The following is a 21,710-nucleotide window of genomic DNA, read 5'->3' as shown; positions in this document are numbered from 1 at the left end:
CCTGGTGGTCCAGTGCTTAAGACTCTGCACTTGCACTGCAGTGGGACCAGGTTCCATCCCTGGTTGGGGAATGGCAAAGAAATCCGTACAATGCGTACCGTCAAGGAGGGGCCCTGCGAGGGAGGCTGCCGACGGGGGCTCACCGCACTGCTGGGACCAGCTGTTGCTGCCAGAGTGAAGCTGCATTGCTGTGGTTGCTCTGATAACAGGAAGGGACTCATCTCTCTCCCTCCAGCTCCCTCGCACGTCCCTTACGGCAGCTTCTCAGCCCCAGCAGCACCCAGCAGTCTGGGTGGGTTGGGACTGAGACGAACCACAGCCGGGGCTGCTCAGTATCTATAAACTCACTTCTATGCATATTTGAACTTCATACAAAATGGTAAGAATAACTTTATGCCTCCATGTGACAAGATGCAGCTATTCTTTACACAAAGACAATCTTACCCTCTCCCCTAACATGAAAGTGAAAGTGAAGTCGCTCAGTCGTGTCGGACTCTTTGAGACCCCATGGACTGCAGCCCACCAGGCTCCTCTATCCATGGGATTCTCCAGGCAATACTGGAGTGTGTTGCCATTTCCTTCTCCAGGGGATCTTCCTGACCTAGGGATCGAACCCAGGTCTCCCACATTGCAGACAGACGACTTTACTCTCTGAGCCACCAGGGAAGCCTTTTGAGGACTTCCCAAGTGGATCAGTGGTAAAGAATCCGCCTGTTAAGCCCTAACATAAGACACTGCAAACAGTCATTGTTCCCAGGTCTGAGAGACAGTCACATCTATTTCTGGTCTATGTTAATTACCCCTCAAATTAGCTTTGTAGGTTTTGATGGGCAACTCAGACCGTATGGTCTCTTGATTCCCATGATGAGGGAGCAGGGACTGTTTCTCAAAAGGAGAAGAAAGAAAAAAAAAAAGAATTAGTCGCTCCATCGTGCCCGACTCTTTGTACCCGCCAGGCTCCTTGGTCAATGGAATTCTCCAAGCAAGAATACTGGGTGGGTTGCCTTGCCCTTCTCCAGAGGATCTTCCTGACCCAGGGATGGAATCCGGGTCTCCCGCATTACAGGCAGACTCTCTGCCACTGATCCACCTGGGAAGCCCTCAAAAGGAGAGTCGCTGTAAAAGGAGTCACGGGTCTATTCCGAAACCCTGGAGTCTGCATGGTGAGTCTCCCGTTGGGACTTGCTGGAGGCTCTATATGGCACTGTTTACAGATCACTTCAGTTCCACTGCATCTGCTCAGTCATGAGCCCAGGTGGCAGGCCAAAGCTAAATTTTTTATAAGAATCATACCATGCAGAAGGATTCTCATCCATGAAGCTTTCCCCTGGAGTGAACTGTTAACTCTGTGAAGTCAGTTTAATACTATATAATGCAATTAAATTGTTTTTCTATTTCATTATTTCTTAAAAATATTTTCATTAAGATCATGGTTTTCCAAGAGATCTTTGGGGGAAATTTAATTCAGTTTAACCAATTCTAGCTTTTGCCCTCATGAGTCATATTTTTGCCCTTGTGGGCTTGCCTTTGTGCTTCTATGTCCTCTCTCGTTTATTTTCCCCAAGTCAGAAGTCACATTTGGCAGCTCAGAAATCTGATGGCCCAATGGTTAATAATCCACCTTCCGCCGCAGGTGACATGGGTTTGATCCCTGTTCGGGGAACTAAGATCCCACATGTCACAGAGCAGCTAAGCCCACCCACCACAACTAGAGGGTATGTGTGCTGCAGTAAAAGAGCCCGAGTGTCACAAGTAAGATCTGACACAGCCAAATAAGTATTTGTTTTTTAATCTAAGCCTCGTATCTAAATTTGAGTATTTGTAACCAGTTAGTTTTCTGTTAATTATTTCTAGCAAAACACATAAAGTGGACAGAAGACTAATAGTTCGTTTTTCTCAGCTTTCTTGTAAGAAAATTGTGAGCAAGCTCCCTTGGATAATCTTGGTGGCTTTATGTCTAAGCTTGGGCTATTGCTCCTACTCACATTTCATTCTAATAGGCTCCACACATGCACTGTCTACACAGTTGGCAAAACACCCTCAAAATATGCCCTCCTTTGTGCAATTATGATAGATAGCCGACAAGCACTTATTGGAGAGGGGAGGGTTTGGAAGACGCCGCAGAGTTCTTAAATGAGACCCTGACGTTGGAGGAGGATGCGGTTGGCAGGTGCAGAAGGGACGTGGTGCTCAGCTCTTGCTTCTATCAGGGCTCCGGCAAACGTCTGCTTCTTTGCGGCCTTGCGCTGCACGGCCACTCTGTGCCTGGAAACGTGCTGTGCTGGGCTTAGTCGTTCAGTCGTGTCTGACTCTGCAACCTCGTGGACTGTAGCCTGCCAGGCTCCTCTATCCATGGGTATTCTCCAGGCAAGAATACTGGAATGGGTAGCCTATCCCTTCTCCAGGGGATCTTCCTGACCCAGGAATCCAACCGGAAGCACTGACAACGAAAGCTGAGTCCTGGAGTCCTACTGCTTGAGTGGGAGAGGGGAATTCTGGAGGCAGAGAGGAAACAGCCAAGCAGCTAGCTGCCTAATGGCCAAGGGACTATTCATCGGAACCTGGGTAGAGGCAGAGGGGTAGAGATGCTGAGCTGTAATCAAGGTCCTCGGAGATACTTAAAGGCAGCCTCATATTCAAGAATCCCTACAGGCACTTTGTAATCCAGTGGTTAAGAATCTGCCTTGCAACGCAGGGAACTCAGGTTCCATCCCTGATAGGAAACTAAGATTTCCCTGGTTGGGGAACTAAGTTGCATGTTGCAACTACTAACACCCGAGTGCCACAACTAGAGAGTCTGTGCACCGCAGCGAAAGATCCCATGTGCTAAGACCCAAGGCAGCCAAATAAGAGAAGCCCTACAAATCCTAAGGAGGATACACAAGAACACACATCAGACTCCAGGAGATAGTGAAGGACAGGGAAGCCTGGCGTGCTGCAGTCCACAGGGTCACAAAGAGCGGAACACGACTTAGCAACTGAACAGCAGCATAGAAATAACAGAATGAAATGAAAACAAATTTGGAGAAAATCTTACAAGTCACCAGAAGCGGGGAAAAAGGTTACCCTTCAAAGAAGTGGCAATAAGACTGACAGTCAGCTTCTCAACAGAAAAATATAAACCAGAAGACAGTGGAAGGGACTTCCCTGGCAGCCCAGTGGTTAGGACTCCATGCTTCCAATGCATCGGGGAAAGGTTTGATCCCTGGTGGAGGAACTAAGGTCCCATATTCTGTGCAGCATGGCCAAAAAATAAGTAACAATAAAAATATATTTTTTTAAAAGACCATAGAATTAAATCTCCAAAATACTAAAAAGAAAGCTGCCAATGTAGAATTACCAAGTGAAGATATTCTTCAGAAGTAAAGATGAGGACTTCACTGGTCCAGTGGCTAAGATGCTCCCAAGGCAGAGGGCCCAGTTTCAATCCCTGGTCAGGGAACTAGATCCCACATGCCATAACTAAGACCTGGAGCAGTCAAATAAATATGAATATTTTTTTTTTAAAGAAGAGTAACATATTGCGACTTCCCTGGTGGTCCAGTGATTTACGACTCAGTGCTTCCACTGCAGGGGACACAGGCTCCATGTTGGTCGGGGAACTAAGATCCTGCATGCTGCATGGGGAGGCCCCAAAACAGAAAGAGTGACGTGCTGCAGACTCTTCAGGGCATGTATCCTGCTGGGGGAGAAGGCTGGGGAAACAAATGCTGACAAGAAGCTGTCGCAGTGATGAGACTCTCTCCTAAGCTTCAGTCATCTTTTCCTTCTGAAGATCAGAACCACAGTGGAAAGAACAATCTTGAGCATCACCAGTCGGATAATGTTTGGCTCACTCAACTTCAAACCAGGAATGAGCCTTGAGATCTCTTCTACAACAACCCTGTGGATTCACCAGAGAACCAAGGTCCCAAGAGATGAAACGACTTGCCCAAGATCTCACGGCCACTTAGTTGCCACTTTCCTTCTCTGCTTAGTAAACTGAGTCCCCCACGTCCACTGCAGGGGGCCCTGGGTGCAGCAGTGACTCTGTCTCCTGGGATGAAGGTTCCAGAGCAAAGAATATCCTGGGAGGGGCAGGACCCCTCACCACTGCAGCATGTCCGCTGACACCTTTCTTTTTTTCTGAAGTAAATTTTCCTGGAAAACATGAAAAGAAAAGTTGATTTCCATGTGCACGTTTTCGTGTGTGCCAAGTCGCTTCAGTCGTGCCCTACTCTTTGCGACCCCATGGGCTGTAGACTGCCAGGCTCCTCTGTTCATGGGATTCTCCAGGCAAGAGTACTGGAATGGCCAGCCGTTCCCTTCTCCAGGGGATCTTCCCAACCCAGGGATCCAACTCAAGTCTCCTATGTCTCCTGCATTGGCAGGCGGGTTCTTTACCACTAGTACCACTGAGAAGCCCTTCCATGTACTACCCTGTCCTTCCCCCCTGCCCACCACAAAAAAAAGCATTATTCAAACTCTAGGAGGCATTTGCAGTCAATTTCTATGATGATGAAAAGCTTTAAAATCCTTATAGTCCTATAAAGACATTCAGGAAGAAACATATTTCATGCTGGTTTTCTTTTAAAACTAAAGACTAGATGAATATATATGGTTACCAGGCACACATCATTGTTAGTAATCAACTGTAATATGTATTTTTTTTTAAATTAACTGGAATACCATGTTTTACTATTTACTTATCTTCACGTCTTCCTTTATTGAGTCTGTTTTGCCCTGCTGACATCACAAGCAGAAGGCTGGGGCTGGTCATGCTTGAATTGTGACATCAGAAGCAAAACTGTGGGCAGTCTCAAGGAGGGGGTCCAACGCGATAGGGGGACCACAGAACAGCAGCCAAAGGGAAAGGTGAGAAGGTGGTCGTCCAACCCCAGGGGATGTAAAGGGGTGGGGTTGGGGCACACTGGGCTGGGAGTCCTCCCAGCAGCTGGTGACCTGGGGCCTCGCGCCCCCCACCCCAACGCGGGCCTAAGCACCCAAGTGTTCTCTTCCCTCCATCCACAGGGCAGCAAGCCTTTGGCTCTCCTTGACATGCAGAGAGTTTCACGTAAGTACTTGTGTGCTGACCTTTCTCCCAAAGGGCCAGGGAAGTGGCTCGTTTCCCTTGTCGCCGTGTGACTTCTTCCTGCCTATCTACCTTCTTGTCCAAGATTTGTTCCAGGAATTCGGGCAGGGACAAAAACACAAGCCTCAGTTTATGCCCCTGTGTGGGTACAGTCCCAGTACCCCGTGGGCAGACCAGCTGTTTCCAACAGAAGAAAAGGGGTCCCCCTCAAAGGCCCCTCAACTCCCGCCCTGGCTTCAACCTGGCTTTGCCCCGTCTTCCCAGGGCCAGTCCAGGACCAAGCCCCAGCCCTGCAGCCCACTGCCAAGCTCTCAGGAGCTCCCCAAGGCCAGTTCCTGATGAATGACAGCAGTCTCTGCACGCTGGAGGACCAAGTCCTCTGTCCCGTTTGCCTGGAGGTGTTCCGCAACCCAGTCACCACCGCCTGCGGGCACAACTTCTGCATGAGCTGCCTCCAGGGTTTCTGGGACTACCAGGCCACCATGGGCGAGCCACTCTACTGCCCCCAGTGCCGGGAGAGCTTCCCCACGCGGCCTCGCCTCTGCAAGAACGTCATCCTGGAGGAGATGGTGACATGCTTCACCCAGGCCAAGGGCCAGACCTTGGGGTCCTCACGGAGCCTGGCCGGGCCCAGGGACGTGCCCTGCGACTTCTGTGCCCCTGAGAAGCTCAAGTCCGTCAAGTCGTGCCTGCAGTGCATGGCCTCCCTGTGCGAGAAGCACCTGCGCAGCCACTTAGAGGACCAGGTGTTCCACGGGCACCAGCTGCTGGAGCCCGTGTGGGACCTCAAGAGCCGGCTGTGCCGCAAGCACCGCAAGCTCCGGCGGCTGTACTGCCGCACCGAGGGCTGCTGCGTGTGCGGGGCCTGCCTGCTGGAGGAGCACAAGAACCACGACACCATCCCGCTGGAGGAGGAGCGCGCACGCAAGGAGGTGGGGGGAAGTGGGGAGCGGGTGGATGCGGAAGTGGGGGGGTGGGTGGGGGGAAGGGAGAGGGTGGATGGGGGAGGGGAGGAGGTGGATGGGGGAGGGGAGGGGAGAGGGTGGATGAAGGAGGGGAGGGGCGGGGAGGGGAGGCTGAGGAGCAAGAGGACTCTGTGTTCCAGGCACACCTTTCCAGGAAGGAAAGGATTGTAGCCATTAAAGTGTCCTTAGTCTCTCAGTCATGTCTGACTCTCTGCAACCCCATAGACTGTAGCCTGCCATGCTCCTCTGTCCGTGGGGTTCTCCAGGCAAGAATACTGGAGTGGGTTGCCATTTCCTTCTCCGGCCATTAAAATGATGCTCGGAATTCCCTGGTAGCTCAGTCAGTAAAAAAAAAAAAAATCTGCCTGCAGTGCAGGAGACCTGGATTCGATTCCTGGGTCAGGCAGATCCCTGGAGAATGAAATGACAACCCACTCCAGTACTCTTGCCTGGAAAATCCCATGGACAGAGAAGCCTGGCAGGCTACAGTCCATGGGGTCGCAAAGAGCTGGACACCACTTGGCGACTAAACCACCCAAAGTGATGCTCACGAGGGTCCTGGCAAGACATGACAAAGTGCTATCAGATTGATTGAATAAGGATCCAGGGACTTCCCTGGCGGTCCAGTGGTTAAGACTCTGCTTCCACTTAGGGGAATATGGGTTTATCCCTGGTGGGGAAGATCTCTCATGCCGTGCACTGCAATCAAAAAAAAAAAATTAATAAAATGGTTAGTTCTTTATTTTTTTAAAAAAAGGACCCAAAGTTATTTGTGATGAATCCTACTTAAAAAATTTTTTGCACAGAGAAAGGAATGGCTGAAGGGTATCATATCAAAATACAAACATGTCAGGTTGGGTGAATCCCTTTTTTTCTATTTTCAAATTATGTTTTCTCCATTTGGATTGCTTTCTTCGATGGAGTGCTTATATTTGAAACATTCTATCAAGCATATTCTGCTGCTAAGTCGCTTCAGTCGTATCCGACTCTGTGTGACCCCATAGATGGCAGTCCACCAGGCTCCCCGTCCCTGGGATTCTCCAGGCAAGAACACTGGAGTGGGTTGCCATTTCCTTCTCCAATGCATGAAAGTGAAAAGTGAAAGTAAAGTCGCTCAGTCATATCCGACTCCTAGCGACCCCATGGACTGCGGCCCACCAGGCCCCTCCATCCATGGGATTTTCCAGGCAAGAGTACTGGAGTGGGGTGCCATTGCCTTCTCCGAAGCATATTCTAGAACTGTGCTATTCCAACGTAGCCACCTGCAAGAAATAAGCTTGGGCCAGAATGTAAGCCAACTCACCACACTGTTGAGTTCAGCTGACACTTTTTTCACAGCAGGACCTTCTCAACAAAGGGAGAAATGTGTTGATTTACAGCCTGGCACAAGCTTCTTCTTTTGCTGTGGGTCAGCAACAGTTCACAGACAGGTACCTGGAATCCCACTGTCCCACAGTTGATTGTGAATCATGACAGCGCCCGCCCCTGGGATGTGCTTGTGCTCAGTCGCTCAGTCCTATCTGACTCTCTTTGTAGCCTGTCAGACTCCTCTGTCCTTGGAATTTTTCAGACAAGAATACTGGAGTGGGTTGCCATTTCCTCCTCCAAGGGATTTTCCCGACCCAGGGATCAAACCCGTATCTCCTGAGTGTCTCCCTGTGCAGATTCTTTACCGATGAGCCTCTGGGGTAGCTGAGGCTTATGTGGAAGGACTTGGGGACACAGTTCTGCCTGGACCTGGTGGCACTGACCCAGGGAGCAAAGGACTCCGCATCTGATCGACTCCTGCTCACCCCACTGCCCCCCTCCAAGGCGTCTCAAATCACTGAACCCCTCCATAGCTGCTGCTTGTGATCTGAACCCTATGGTCATCAGCTGTCAGAAGCAGAGAAACTGATTCCTAAGAATGGGGAGTCTCTCAGGGAATGAGAGAGAACAGGAGCAGAGTGGCCCCGAGGGACTTCCTTGGCCGGTCCAGTGGTTAGGACTCTGCACTTCCATTTCAGGGGGCATAGGTTTGATCCCTAGTTGGGGAACTAAGGTCCTACCTGCCTCATAGCCAAAAAAAATAGAGGGGTGTCGGTGGGTCATCTACCCTTCAGCCCTACCCATCCTCATTCAGACCTCTTAAGAACATGAGGTGGGACTTCCCTGGTGGTCCAGTGGTTAAGAATTTGCCCTGCAATGCAGGGGACACAGGTTCAATCCCTGGTTGGGGAACGAAGATCCCACATGCCACAGCTGGAGAGTCCATGTACCGAAAGGAGAGATCTATGTGCTGCAGCTAAGACCTGATGCAGCTAAATAGGGCTGGTTTTTTTTTTTAACTGAAGAGGTGCGTTTTTTCTGAGCTCTGACATGGGACTGCCCACAGAGGGCTTCTGCTAGGGCACCTCTCTGAATCACCGGCCCACTCCTCTTCCACCTCACCCTCTCACCTCAGGTCGAGGTTCGGAAGGTCCAGGCCAACGTGGAGAACCAGATGTTGATCATCACCTCTGACAGCCAAAAGCACCGGGGCCAGGTGGCTTTTCTCTCGGTAAGCTTGGCCCATCGCCACCTCCGGCCCAGGCTTCCCCAGCGCCCTGCTTCGGGCTGAGGGGGCCTCTCAAGGGCTTGGCGTGGATGGTGTGGGGCCAGGCAAACAGAGAGGTGATGCCTCAGCCAGCTCTGGGCCCTGACAAGCAGGGTAAGGAGGTGGGGCTCAAAGACACCTCTCTGTCCCCCCACACCTGCCCCCAGAAATTGATCCAGACGACTCGGGACGAGGTGAACGCCTGCTTCTCAGAGATCATCCAGGAGATCAAACAGATGCAGATGAAGGTGCTGGATTTCGTGGAGAAAGAGGAGGCTGCCGCCCTGGGGAAGCTGGGCGGCTCCATCCAGCAGAGTCACAACCGGCTCCTGAAGCTGGAGGGGGACAGCATCTGGCTCCGAAGCCTGCTTGCCAACCGCAGCGACCAGCAGTTTCTGCAGGCAAGGCCCCTCCCTACCCCCACCACCCAGGCCCACGGCAACATCCACTGGGCTGCAGGGGCTTTGACAGCCCTAACTCAGATATCCGAAAAGCCAGGAGGAGGGGAGCAAGCTGTCTGGGTTTGAACATGGGCAGCTTTCCCGCCTGCCTCCTGGTTCTGGGGAACCGCTAAGCCCCGGGCCCCTGCTTGGGGCCTGGCTAACAAGTGGTACTGCCAGCCCCTCCCTGCCTGCAGGAGTTGCCCAGGCTGAAGCACTTCCCTGCCTGCGTGGAGCCCCTGATGGGCACCAACTGCGAGGAGAAGCAGAGCTTCCTCCAGCTGCCAGAGACGTTGGCAGAGCTCCGGACCCGACTGGTGGACATGGGTCTCAGCTTCATCAACCAGCTCCTCCTGAAGGGTTAGTTAGAACCTGCTTGCCTGGGGCGACTGGAGACCCACCTGCCTTCTGGGGATGGGCTGCCCCAAGGGCAGCAGTTGGGAGTCCGCACACTTGTAAGAGAGCCCGGCCTGTCTGTGTGCACCTTCTCCAGGTGACTCAACCTCCTGGAAGCCCATGCCCCTCTCTGGAAGGACACTGGGCTGTGAAAGTGTCCTCAGCAAAGTCCCCCATCTTCCCCAGGCATTAAGATGAACTCCTATGAGGTGCTGCCCCCGGATGTGGACAGGAAAATACTTCTCAAGTGTGAGTCCTCAGTCCTGGGGTCCAGCCCCAGGGGTGGGAAGGAAAGGAACAGGGCCCTTGGTTGCCCAGCCGACCCAGCCCCACCTCCATTCAGGCCAAGGCTCCAGAAAGATGCCAGATCTCTCCTGCCCTGACCTTGTACTCTGGACTAGAGACCTCAGAAGGCCTGTGATTCCACGGCCCTGAGAGGAAGGGGAGAAGGCTGTCCTGTCCCATGCCCATGGGTGGCAGGGCCTTGACCAACACCCAGAGGCCAGCTCTACAGCCCTTGTGGCCCTGATGTGGCTCAGCCTCTGCCCTCAGCTGGGTGCCTGCCGACCTCCGCTGGACTTTAGCCAAGCCAGCTTGGATGGCCCTTGTACAGTCAGTCTCCCTTTTCAGTTAATGTCCCTGCAGCCCCTCTCCCAGGCTGGGCGAGGGACCAAGTGACTCTCTAAGAAATCATCGGTGATGTCTCTGAGGTCTCCAGGGTCACAGCTGATGAAGCCTCTGATGACCCCTTCTGAGCGACCTCCTCCAGGAGCCGCTGACGCTCCCTTAGTCCCACGCAGTCTTGTGTCCTGCACAAACCGAAAAGGGGATCCTGTTAGGCTTTGGCTGGGGAGGGCAGATGGGGGACTCTTGGTTGCCCACCTCTCTAGGAAGGCAGGCCTTTGGACAGCGCCCAGCCAGACAGTGTCCACCCCTGCAGGCTGGAGTTGAAGACTTAGAGAGGGGAATGGAGGGGCCGCTCTTGGGAGCTGGGGGTGGAAGCACTTGGTGACTTTTGTGCCGAAGCTGTGAGCTTCGGCCCTCCCCTGTCCAGACCTCCAGCGCTCTGCCCCCCGGGCCTGCGGACCCTAGCCCCTTTCCCATACCCCCTCGGCCCAGGTTACTGCAACCTGAACTTCGACGCCACCACGGCCAGCGAGGAGCTCTTCCTGTTCAAGGAGACCCACTCGGTGCTGAACCTGGGCATCCTCCTGGAGCCCTTCGCGGCGGGCGGCCCCTTCCCGGGCTTCAAACAGTGGCCGCAGGTGCTGTGCTCGCGCGGCCTGGCCGAGGGCCGCCACTACTGGGAGGCCGACGTGTCCAACTCGTGGGTGTGCCTGGGCGTCACCTACCGCCGCAGCCCCCCGCTCGGCGGCCGCCCGCGCCGCAACATCGTCTATTTGCTGGGCCGCAACCCCTACTCGTGGTGCCTGGAGTGGGACTCGCTCAAGTTCTCCGTGTGGCACAACAACACGCAGACGGTGCTGCACGGCGGCTACCACCGCACGCTCGGCGTGTTGCTCGACTGCGCGGCGGGCTGCCTCTCCTTCTACGGCGTGGCGGGCGGCGTGAGCCTCCTCTACCGCTTCCTCGCCTCCTTCCTGGAGCCGCTCTACCCTGCCGTCATGGTCAGCAGCGGCGCCTCGGTCACGCTCAAGCAGCGCCCCTCCGAGGCCTAGGCCAATAAAGCTGGACTCGAGCGCTGGCTGGGCCCGCGGGGAGGGGCGCGCCGGGGATGGGGGCCAGCCCCGCGGGGTCCTTTGGCCCGGGGTGGAGGGGCGGGCGGCGAATCCGCCTCCTGACTCGCTGCCTGGACTTCACCAGCGACGACCACCCAGGGGTCCCGGGAGGTCCTGGGGATCCCGGAAAACAGGCCGATCCTCCCGTCCCCATTGTCAAGGGAGAAGGGGCTCAGAACCAGGCTGGCGATCCCCCTGGGACTGGGGACAGCCCCGTGGCCTCCAGAGGGGGGCGATTCCTGACCAGGATGCTCGGCCTCCCCCACCCGTGAGCTCCTAAGCCCCTTCGGAGGGTCTCAGGTTGCCCAGGAGTGGGCGGGGCTTGGGCCAGGTGACTCCTCCGCAGGTGGCCAGACGGAGAGCTGGCACCTGACCCGCGGGCGTAGAGGTGTTCTGAGTTCCTGGCTTAATTGGAGGCTAGGGAGTTAAGCCGGGGAATCATGACTGTGTCAGACCTCCCTCCCCAAAAGGCTGAGGGCCTCGGTCCAGGCGGGGCTCCGGCCCCCATTCCTCTGCCCAGCAAGAGTTTTTCTCACATGGCTGGTGTTTCGCAGCTGAGGAGCATGTGGAATTGAAGCTCTCCGGGTGGGTGGGTGCCTGGAAGCTGCTGTCCCCGCCCCCCAGCCTTAAGCCCACCGCATACAGCTCCCCTGGGTAGCACTGCTGGGAAGCCAAGGGGCTTCATTCACATCCAGGTCTCTTCCATCTGACCTGCCCAGCCAAGCCAGACTGTGTGGAAGTCACAGGGAGAGGCTGGGCCTTGCCCTCCGACCACAGCAGCTGTGTGACCGGGGACTCAGCCCCTCCAGGGAAGCAGCCTGGACATTTCTGGCCTCGACCAGTTACTTGTTCCTGTGGCTTCTCTTGCGGGGGGAACCCTGGTAGGGTTAATGATTGGCTCAGAAGAGGAAATGAGACAGTCACGGGGGAGAAAACTCCCTGGGGCAACGTGGTCCAGAAACAGGGCGTGCCTGAATTCCATCCCCGCCTGGCCTGTCGCCAGAGACGTCAGTAACCCTTGTTTCTTACTCTGGGGCCTGGTAGGGTGTCCGACTGGCAGGTGGAAGGTGCACTCGGATGGCCTCACAGAGTGGGGCACCCTTTGGCTGCTCTGAGCCTGGGCTGTGGTTCTGTTGACCTTCCTCCCTGGAGGCTCTGCTCAGCACCAGTCCAGTAACTTCCATTCCTCACCAGTGCTACTTGTGTGGATGGATAATTAAACCTAAACCTTTTCCCTTTGTGGGGAAAGCTTGCATGCCAAAGTGCTTAAATCTTGTCTCCCCACTCCCCCAAATCAGTCCATGGACTGAGGTCAGGAAAGGCTGAGGGGGACTTTCTGGTGGTCCAGTGGCTAAGACTCTGAGCTCCCAATGCAGGGGGCCCAGGTTCGACCCCTGGTTGGGGAACTAGAACCCATGTGCAACAACTAAAGATTCTGTGACCAAGATCAAAGGTGCTGCAACTAGGCCCTGTTACAGCCAAATAAAAAATTTTTAAATGCTGAGAAGGTAAAAAGCATGACCCAAGGAGACAGCAAGAGCCAGCTCCATGGATATGAGTCCTTCCCCACCGGGGGGTGGCGGGGGGGGAGTGCGGGGTGGAGCCGATGGAGGTGCCTCCCTCATCAGCTCCTCCAGGCTCTGAAGGAGCCTTCACGTGTGTGATGCTGGAGCCTGATACCCTTAGGCACACGCTGATGTGAAACCCAAGTCAAAGGCATGTTACTTGTCCGCTTAAACAGTTCCCCAAGTTCATAAGCCCCCGGGGATCCACAATGGTAGTCCTGGGGGCAGGGTGGTCATCAGATGCTCGCCAGTATTTCAGAAAGCCAAACAGCAAGCAGGCCTGCGTGTCAGTGAGGCTCATCAGGAAACCACAATGTTGGGGTTCTTGGCTCAGCATTTGCCTCCTGGGTGAATATATCATAGCAGGTGATTCAGGCTGCAGAATCAGCCAGAGCTCTTCCATAATCCACATGGGTGAGCCCTGGCCTCAGCCTTTTCCCAACCTTGAAGAGACCAGGGAAGGCACTGTCCCTAGACTGCCACCCACATTCTTCTCATGCCTTCCTGCTCCTGCCTTAACACAACAAATTTTTTTTTTTAATGTGAATCCAGACAGACTGTAAACTAATCTTCCCCAAGGGTTATTTCACTTAAAAAAATCCTGTGTCATTTCTCACAAGAAGATTATATTCCTATATTATTTGGGCAATTTTTAAAATATATATATTTGGTAAAAGTAATTTTCTTTTTATTTAACAAACACGTAATGCCTACTGCACACCAGGGGCCCTGTTCATAGCAAATGAAATGTTGATGGCAAAACTGAGCTCATTTAATTCTAATAACAACCCCCACCCTGTGCAGGAGGAAACTGAGGGTAAGAAGTGCCTTGTTCAAGATCATGAAGGTACATGAATTGTGGAGCCAGATTCAAACCCAGTCAGTCTGCTTTTTCAATCATTATGCTACACCACCCCTCCAATAGCACATTCATTGTAGAAAATTTAGGTAATATAGAGACGCAAAAGAAAAGAAAATATTCCAGGGCTTCTCTGTTGGCTTAGTGGTAAAGAATTTGCCTGCCAACACAAGGAACCCAGGTTCCATCCCTGGTTGGGAAAACCCCATGTTCTAAGGGACAACTAAGCCATGCACCACAGCTACTGAGCCCAAGCACTCCAGGGCACGTGAGCCACAACTATTGAGCCCGCTCACACTAGACACCATGTTCTGCAATAAAAGAATTCACCACAATGAGAAACCCTTGCCCCACAGCTAGACAGTAAACCCATCCCCACTCTGCCCGGTTCTCCGCGACTAGAGAAAGCCCGAGCACAGCAACGAAGACCCAGCACAGCCAAAGATAATTTTTTTTTTTTTAAAGAAGATATTCCTACCATAATCCTTACCACCTCCCTGCAGTGATAACCTCTCCTGGAGAATTTCCTTGCAGTCTTCTTTTGTTATCAAGATGTAGATGTTGTAGCTAGAAGACACAACTATCATGCATTTTCCAAAGTTACTTTCGAAACGTAACGTGACATATTACATCCTACACATCTGCCCTACAGCTTTGTTTTATCTTTAACTCCTTCCCTGATTCCCTCTAGAGGTAGGTGGCGAGTGGCAGCCCAGCCGAAGTCACAGATGTTGCTTCCTGGATGTTACCGAAAGTCTGACCCAAACCCATGGGGTGGGAGGGTGAGAAAGGATGGAGCTGAAGGATGCTGGTACCGGCAGACGTTTCCGTCCATCTCATCATCCCATCGCACAGGTGAGGACAGCAGGAAGCAGGACCAGCTGGCAGGAGCCTCAAGAAGGAGTCTTAACTCTTCCCTTCCCCATGAGAGGGTGTGCTCAGGCTGGAGGTGGAAGGGAGGGGACGTTTGTGGGAGCCTCTGGCAGAGGCCCTGCCTGTAATGCAATAGCTACCAGACGGCTGTTGGGAGCATCTCCCCTAAGCCCACATAAGCACAAACCCTACAGTTTTCTTCTGTGAGAAAGGCAGTCTGTTGGGGACCTAGACCAGGTCTACAGAGGTAAGCCGGGCTTCCCTGGTGGCTCAGTGGTAAAGAATCCACCTGCCAATGCAGGAGACACAGGTTCCATCCCTGGTCAGAGAAGATCCCATGTGCCACGGACCAACTAAGCCCATCCGTCACAACTATTGAGCCTGCGCTCTAGAACCTGGGAACCGAAACTACTGAAGCCTGCCAGCTAGAACCCATGCTCCGCAAGAGAAGCCACCACAATGCGAAACCCATGCATGACAACAAAGTAGCCCTCGCTTGCATAACTAGCGGAAAGCCCACGCGGCAACGGGGGCCCAGCACAGCCAAAAAGAAACAAGTAAAATATAAAAATAAAGAGGTAAACAGCCTCCAGCCTTCCCTGCTGACCCAATCCCATCCCCTCTCCCACCCTAGCTCCTTGCCTTGAACATCAGTGTTCAGTAGTTCTCATGGACTGCATCACCAGCCCCCACTCCATTCTACTCTTCTACTCGACTCACCTCTCGCCCTTTGCCCCTGCCATCCCCTCTGCTGGGATCATGCCTCGCCCTCACCTGCTTCCTTATTCTTCCTCCTCATTACTTCTTTTTTTTTTTTTGGCTGAGCCCCACAGCACGTGGGATCTTAGTTCTCCAATGAGGAAGTCCCTCAAATGAGTCTTAAGGACTAAGGAGGAGAAAGTAACAAGCGATGAGAAGGAGGGACTTCTCTAGTGGTCCAGTGGCTAAGACTCTGAACTCCTAATGCAGAGGACCCAGGTTCCATCCCTGGTCAATGAACTAGATCCCACATGAGGCAACTAAAAACCCTGCATTCTGCAGCTAAGACCCAGTGCAGCCAAAAAACAAAAACCCGAGGAGCCACTTAAAAAAAAACTTAACTAAGACATGTTTTGCCCCAGGACGCCACTCGAAAACCCTCTTCTCCCTAAGCCAGGTGGGCTCTCCCCTCTCCTGCCATCACCTTCTACACGCATCCCTCCTGGCACCCACCTTGTTTCATGTGGGAATTCTCCATCAGACCAGCTGCATGCTGGGTATGTCATGTTGGTCTCTTTTGCTTAGCACATGCATGCCCCATGTGAAAGTGTGAAAGTAACTCAGTTGTGTCCGACTCTTTGCGACCCCGTGGACTGTAGCCCGCCAGACTCCTCTGTCCATGAGATTCTCCAGGCAAGAATACTGGAGTGTATTCCATTCTCCAGGAAATCTTCCTGACCCAGGGATTGAACCTGGGTCTCCTTCATTGCAGGCAGATTCTTTACCATCTGAGCCAGCGCTTAATTGATATTGACCTAAGGACTGAAGGAACACTTCCAGCGGTCAGAGGGTGGAAGGCCACCTCGATCCTTGCCTGGGTCAGGCTGAGCTGGCTGGGTGCAAGTGGCCCAGGAATGGCCGCTCACCTGGTTCCTTCTTCCTTTGCATCCTTTTCTCCCTCCTGAAGCCAGGTCCACATGCCCACTGCATCCAGATAGATGCAAAGGACCTGTGAATTCTTCCCTGGTTTCCATCTCGACCCCCCCTCTAGCCAGAAGATTCTTCGAGGCTGAGGGCCCTCCAGCAGGCGTGTGAGGGGAGAGACACAGACCTCTCTGGCCTCTGTTTGCTGATCTGTAGGAAGGCATGGATTGAGATATCACTTGTATTTTCTGAAGATTACACAACTCCCAGGGCTTCTCAGACCAGATGGTTGGAAGACATGGTGCATTTCAGGTAGAGCCAAGACTAGGGTGAAGCCAGTGAGACCCTCACCAGGGGCTCGGCATTTAAGTGCGCACATGTGGGCTCAGTCGCTCAGTCGTGTCTGACTCTTCGCTACCCCATGGACTGTAGCCCGCCGGGCTTCTCTGTCTATGAGATTTTCCCAGCAAGAGTATTGGAGTGGGTTCCCATTTCCTTTTCCAGGGGATCTTCCCAACCCAAGGATTGAACCCATGTATTGGCAGGTGGATTTGTCACAAGAGTGTATGCTCCTTGGTTTTTGTCCCATCACAACAAAGATTTGGAATGACGGACATTAAAGCTCCCTTGGCGTGTCACAGCTCTCGGATCTTGGATAGACCGTGTTATAGCTCTCAGGTCTCGAAAGGACCATGTTATAGTTCTTAGACAAATCAGTGTTACAGCTCTATTTTATTTAGAAGATAGCAGGAAAATCCGTCTTTGAGGCGTGAGGGCACATCAATCCAAAGACGTAAAGAGAAGAGCGCCCCAGCGCGCGGGAGAGAGTTTTGACTCCTCTTTGCATATGTTTTTCTCTCCCTGGGCCTGTCCTGTGTAAATTGGGCCAGCCAGGAGTGCTGTTTGTTCTACCTGAGGTCCTCACTCACTTCCTCGGACCTTCCTTTGTTCTATTTTCGCGGGCTTTTCCCTTCCGTGTCTTTTAGCCACCGCCATTCTGGACTCCTTTTCCCTATTCTACCTACCTAACAGATTCTTTACCACTGAGCCACTTGGGAATCCTTCAGGATTTAAGGGGAGGAGGCAAAAAACTCAGGAAACAAGATAAATAATATTTAAGGCAATATTTCACCAAATCAAAATTAATGCAAAAATCTATGATGGACAGAATATCAAAATTGTAAATAAAGACTCATCTTTTGGGAATTCCCTAGCAGTCTAGTGGTTAGGACTCTGCTCTTTCACTGCCAAAGACACAGGTTCAGTTCCTGATAAGGGAACTAGGATCCTGCAAGCTGAGCAGCCTGGCCTAGAAGAAGGAAAAGGACACATTTCTAATGACCTGACCCATTGCTTGTACTACCTGCCACTAGTACCTTGCACTAGTCCCAGCCCTGATTCCAACAAAATTTTACTCATGAAACCATTGGCCACTCCATTGGTACTTTTTTTTTTTTTTTTTTTTTAAGGCTGCTCTGTGTGGCATACGGGATCTTAGTTCCCTGACCAGGGATCAAGCTCATTGCTGCATTGAGAACTTGGAGTCTTAACCACTGGACCACGAGGCAAGTCCCCACTGGCCATACATTATTGGTCTGATTTTCTAAAAATATTACCTTTAAATTATTACTAGATTATTATGTACGTATTTTAAGAATTTTTTTTTTAAGAATTATTTTTGTATTTATATTTTTGGCTGTGCTGGGGCTTCGTTGCTGCACACAGGCTTTCTCTAGTTGCAGCGAGCAAGGGGCTACTCTCTAGATTCCGTGCACGGGCTTCTCATTGAGACGGCTTCTCCTGGTGCTCAGCGGAGGCTCACGGGCTTAGCTGCCCTGCGGCATGTGGGATCTTCCCAGCCCAGGGGTCGAACCTGTTTCCCCTGCATTGGCAAGCAGATTCTTAACCACTGGATCACCAGGAAAGTTCTTATTATTTATCTTGTTTACTGAGTTTTGCTGGTGTCCCTGTAAATTTTGAATTCCAGGCAAGTGCTTCTTCACTCATCTCACCCCAGACAGGGGTTTCACATGTCCAGAACTTAGTAGCTGGACCAGAGGGAGATGGCATTGATGCCAACTGTCCTGTGAACTCAGAACAATCACGCCCAAGTGCCTACAATGCTCTGTTGTCAGTAATGTAAAATCTGAATAAACTAAGAGACAGGCTTTGAGGGGCCTTGTGGCCACACCAGGGGCAGTGGGTGCTGGTGTTAATGGCAAGTTCTGGCTGATGTTGGGCTTCAGGGTCATTGGGGCACACGAGTGAACGTGCCAGGTTGGATATCTTGGCTGAACATAGAACATGTGGAGGGGTCAGTATAAAGGTGGTGGTGGGAGCTGCAGTTGGGGAGTGAGGAGAGGGGAGGAGGGGGTGAAGGTCAGAGCCTGGGGCCTCTGCCATTCAAAGGTCAAGTGCAGGGACTTTGCTGGTGGCCCGGTGGCTAAGATGCTACACTTCCTATGCAGGGTGACTGGGTTGGATCCCTGGTCAGGAACCTAGATCCTATGTGCCACAACTGAAGATCCTGCATTCTGCAACTAAGACCCGGCACAGCCAAAATAAATAAGTGAATAAACATTTTAAAAAAGAGTTCTGGGGAGGGGGGAGGGAGGAGGGTTCAGGATGGGGAACACGTGTATACCTGAAATTTAAAAAAAAAAAAAATTAAAAAATTAAAAAATTAAATTAAAAAAAAAAAAAAAGAGTTCTTTCTGCCATCTTTCTGTGCTGCCAGAATGGTGCTCATGAATGTCCTGACTGATGCGCTCAAGCGTATCAACAATACCGAAAAGGGAAGCAAACACCAGGTGCTTGTTAGGCTGTGCTCCAAAGTCATCGTCAGGTTTCTAATTGTGATGACGAAGCATGGTTACGTTGGTGAATTTGACATCATCGATGATCACAGGCTGGGAAAATTGTTGTGAACCTCACCAGCAGGCTGAATAAGGGTGGAGTGATCAGCCCCAGATTTGATGTGCACCTCAGAGATCTAGAAGAACAGCAGAATAACCTGCTCCCATCTTGTCGATTTGTCCTGACATTGTCCTGACAACCTCAGCTGGCATCGTGGACCATGAAGAAGCAAGACAAAAACGTACAGGAGGGAAAAAAAATCCTTGGATTCTTTTTCTAGGGATGGACTGTATACAAATAAAATGCCTCAGAGGAAAAAAAGAAGAGCAGGGACTGCCCTGGTGGTCCAGTGGTTAAGACGCCACGCTTCCAACGCAGGGGTTGTGGGTTCGAACACTGGTCGAGAAAGTACGATCCCATGTGCTGTTCAATGCATCCAAACACACAAACAGAAACAAAGGTCAAGAGCAAACATCACAGGTGGCCAGAGACACAAGAGGAAGCCCAGGAGAGAGAGATGCTCCACAAACCAAAGAAAGAGCTGATTTCAAGGAGGGCGGGACCAGTGTGGTCTGATGCTTCAGGCAGATCAGGACTAGACGTGCTCATTGGATGTGAGCTCACGGGGTGGGAATGGTGAGTGGGGCAGAAGTTTGCCTTAGAGAGCGGAGAGGGAGTGGAGGCGTCAGGCTACGGAGGGGTGGGGGCGGGAGCCCGAGGCCGGTATGAAGAGAAGGAGGGTAGATTTTTGTTCTGGTTTCATTTTAGGAGAGGCTCAAGCTTGTTTGAATGCCAGTCTCACACAACAGCCTGCCTGCATGACGATCTGAAATTTCTCTGCATAGATCTGTGCCCAGCGGAAATTATAGATTTAGCAGGAAATGCTTAAAAAAAAAAAAAAAAAGCCACAGTTTCCAAGGGAAGAATAAAGGTTGGGGGAGAGGGCAGCCTAGGAACATGAGGGAAGACCCCTCAGAGGAGGTGGACCTGGGGCTGCATCCTGAAGATGTGTGTCTCCATCAAGCCACAAATGCCCAATGGGCACCTGAGCTGGGTTGAATAGAATCTCCCCCAAGTTCATGTCCATGCAGAACCTCAGGATGTGACTTTATCTAGAAATAGGTTTTTGCAGATGTCATTAGTTAACAGAGGGTCATACTGTAGAGGGCCTCCCAAGTGGCGCAATGGTAAAGAATCCACCTGCCAATGCAAGAGACACGGGTTCGATCCCTGGAGAAGTACCGGGGTCCAGCCCCGGTTGAATCCAGGGATTCCCTCAGGATGATGGCGTCGGCAATTTAGAATAGCAATAGTTTAATTAAGTATTAATTAGAGATATAAAGAGTGGTTAAATAGGGATAGCTCAGTGAGAAAATTCAGTGGAGAAAAGAGGCTGAATAACTTGGTTTACGTGGAAAACCAATAAAACTCTGAGACAAGGAGTTTGTGTCACCTACGTAGGCTGCAGGCATCCTTCCATTCTCCCGAAGGAGAGGAGACACTAAGGCCTCCCTGGTCAGATCTTAGAAGCCCAGGCAAAATTAGTAGGCTTGACGAGCCTCCAGGCTCCAGATGGGAATTCAGCCAGAAGGTGAGAGAAAGAATGACATGGGGAGACCAGGCTTCGGTGAGCAAGGCCCGTAGCTTTATTTTCAACAGGGGCTTTTATACCCTAAGTTGCACATAGAGGATAATAGGGGGTGTGAAATCATGCAAAGTCAGCAGTCTTTGATCCTTATCGAAACCAGGGTTTCTTTTCTGCAAACATCGTATACAAATGGTTTAGGTGATTTACATCATGGCCAGAAGGCCTGTTAACATTTTATGACTCTGACAAAGGTTTGTCAACCATAAGACTTATTTTCTCTAAGAGTAATTATTTTAAAGTTTGGCGCCATCCTCCGAAGGCGTTAGATAAAGTTGCATTCCTACAGGGCAGAGGTGCAGTGGGTTTACAACAAAGGAAAGAATTTATTACCTTAAGGATCTAAAGTTGTTAACACCAAGGCCACCACTTATTTTTTCTACATACCAACTATATTAATTAATACACTTCCAAGGATACAATACAGGGGATGTGGAAACTTGGCAGCAAGCATTGGCTCAACAATGAAATCTTCTACTAGTTCTATTCTGACAATTTCTAACTCTCTATACTATAAGGCTCTATACTATTTGAATATCTTAAGCTCCCCATGCCTCTCACGGTTGGGAGACTGTAAACAATCGTATGCATAGCTGTAGGAGTCCGGGTAAGCCTGTCAGGCAAGTTAGAGAGCCATCTGAGGGGTTTGGATTTAAACACTCCTATTATGCCCAAGAGGTTAATTAGCCAGAGCTCTAAGTTGACTTCCTTCAAAGAAAAGGTGGTGGGGGACAGCCCCCTGTAAAGTCAGAGGTGTAGGTGAGAGCACAAAGCAGTAAAGTAGGCAGACTCTGGTTTGGGGGTAGACACTCAGGCAGGCCCAGAGGGGCACCCCTCGAGTTCTGGCTCACCTTGCCCACCAGAACTCTCCCACATAACCTTGTTATGGGTGGGGACTCCCGTGCTGGCTCCCAACAGAGAAGGAAATGGCAACCCACTCCAGTATTCTTGCCTGGAGAATCCCACGGACGGAGGAGCCTGGTGGGCTACAGTCCACGGGATTTCAAAGAGTCGGACACGACTGAGCTCACACACACACACATACTGGAGTAGGGTGGACCCTAATCCAATGCCTAGTGTCCTCATAAGAAGAGAAAACAGAG

At 51.7% G+C, this 21,710-nt stretch overlaps 1 protein-coding gene and 1 long non-coding RNA gene across 2 annotated transcripts; both read left to right on the top strand.

Annotated features, from left to right (window-relative positions):
- The first annotated feature begins 1,605 nt into the window (after positions 1 to 1,605).
- Positions 1,606 to 12,441, top strand: LOC526787 (tripartite motif containing 25-like). Its single transcript, XM_059878374.1, has 9 exons — positions 1,606 to 1,633; positions 4,712 to 4,854; positions 5,011 to 5,053; positions 5,336 to 6,003; positions 8,480 to 8,575; positions 8,779 to 9,012; positions 9,249 to 9,411; positions 9,634 to 9,696; positions 10,567 to 12,441. The coding sequence occupies exons 1-9, from the start codon at positions 1,606 to 1,608 to the stop codon at positions 11,124 to 11,126; spliced, it is 1,998 nt and encodes a 665-aa protein (XP_059734357.1). The 3' UTR covers positions 11,127 to 12,441.
- Positions 12,442 to 13,959: 1,518 nt separating this feature from the next.
- Positions 13,960 to 15,552, top strand: LOC132343122 (uncharacterized). Its single transcript, XR_009491812.1, has 2 exons — positions 13,960 to 14,465; positions 14,785 to 15,552. It is a non-coding gene; the product is annotated as an uncharacterized lncRNA (long non-coding RNA).
- Positions 15,553 to 21,710: the final 6,158 nt, after the last annotated feature.

Source organism: Bos taurus, chromosome 19 (assembly GCF_002263795.3).
Source record: "Bos taurus isolate L1 Dominette 01449 registration number 42190680 breed Hereford chromosome 19, ARS-UCD2.0, whole genome shotgun sequence".
Classification (NCBI taxonomy): domain Eukaryota; kingdom Metazoa; phylum Chordata; class Mammalia; order Artiodactyla; family Bovidae; genus Bos; species Bos taurus.
This window is presented reverse-complemented; position numbering and strand designations above follow the sequence as displayed.

Coding starts and splice junctions, on each gene's coding strand:
- LOC526787 (XM_059878374.1), top strand. CDS start 1,606: ATGGTTAATAATCCACCTTCCGCCGCAG. Junction 1,634..4,711: donor TAATCCACCTTCCGCCGCAG/GTGACATGGGTT, acceptor TCCTTTATTGAG/TCTGTTTTGCCCTGCTGACA. Junction 9,412..9,633: donor CAACCAGCTCCTCCTGAAGG/GTTAGTTAGAAC, acceptor CATCTTCCCCAG/GCATTAAGATGAACTCCTAT.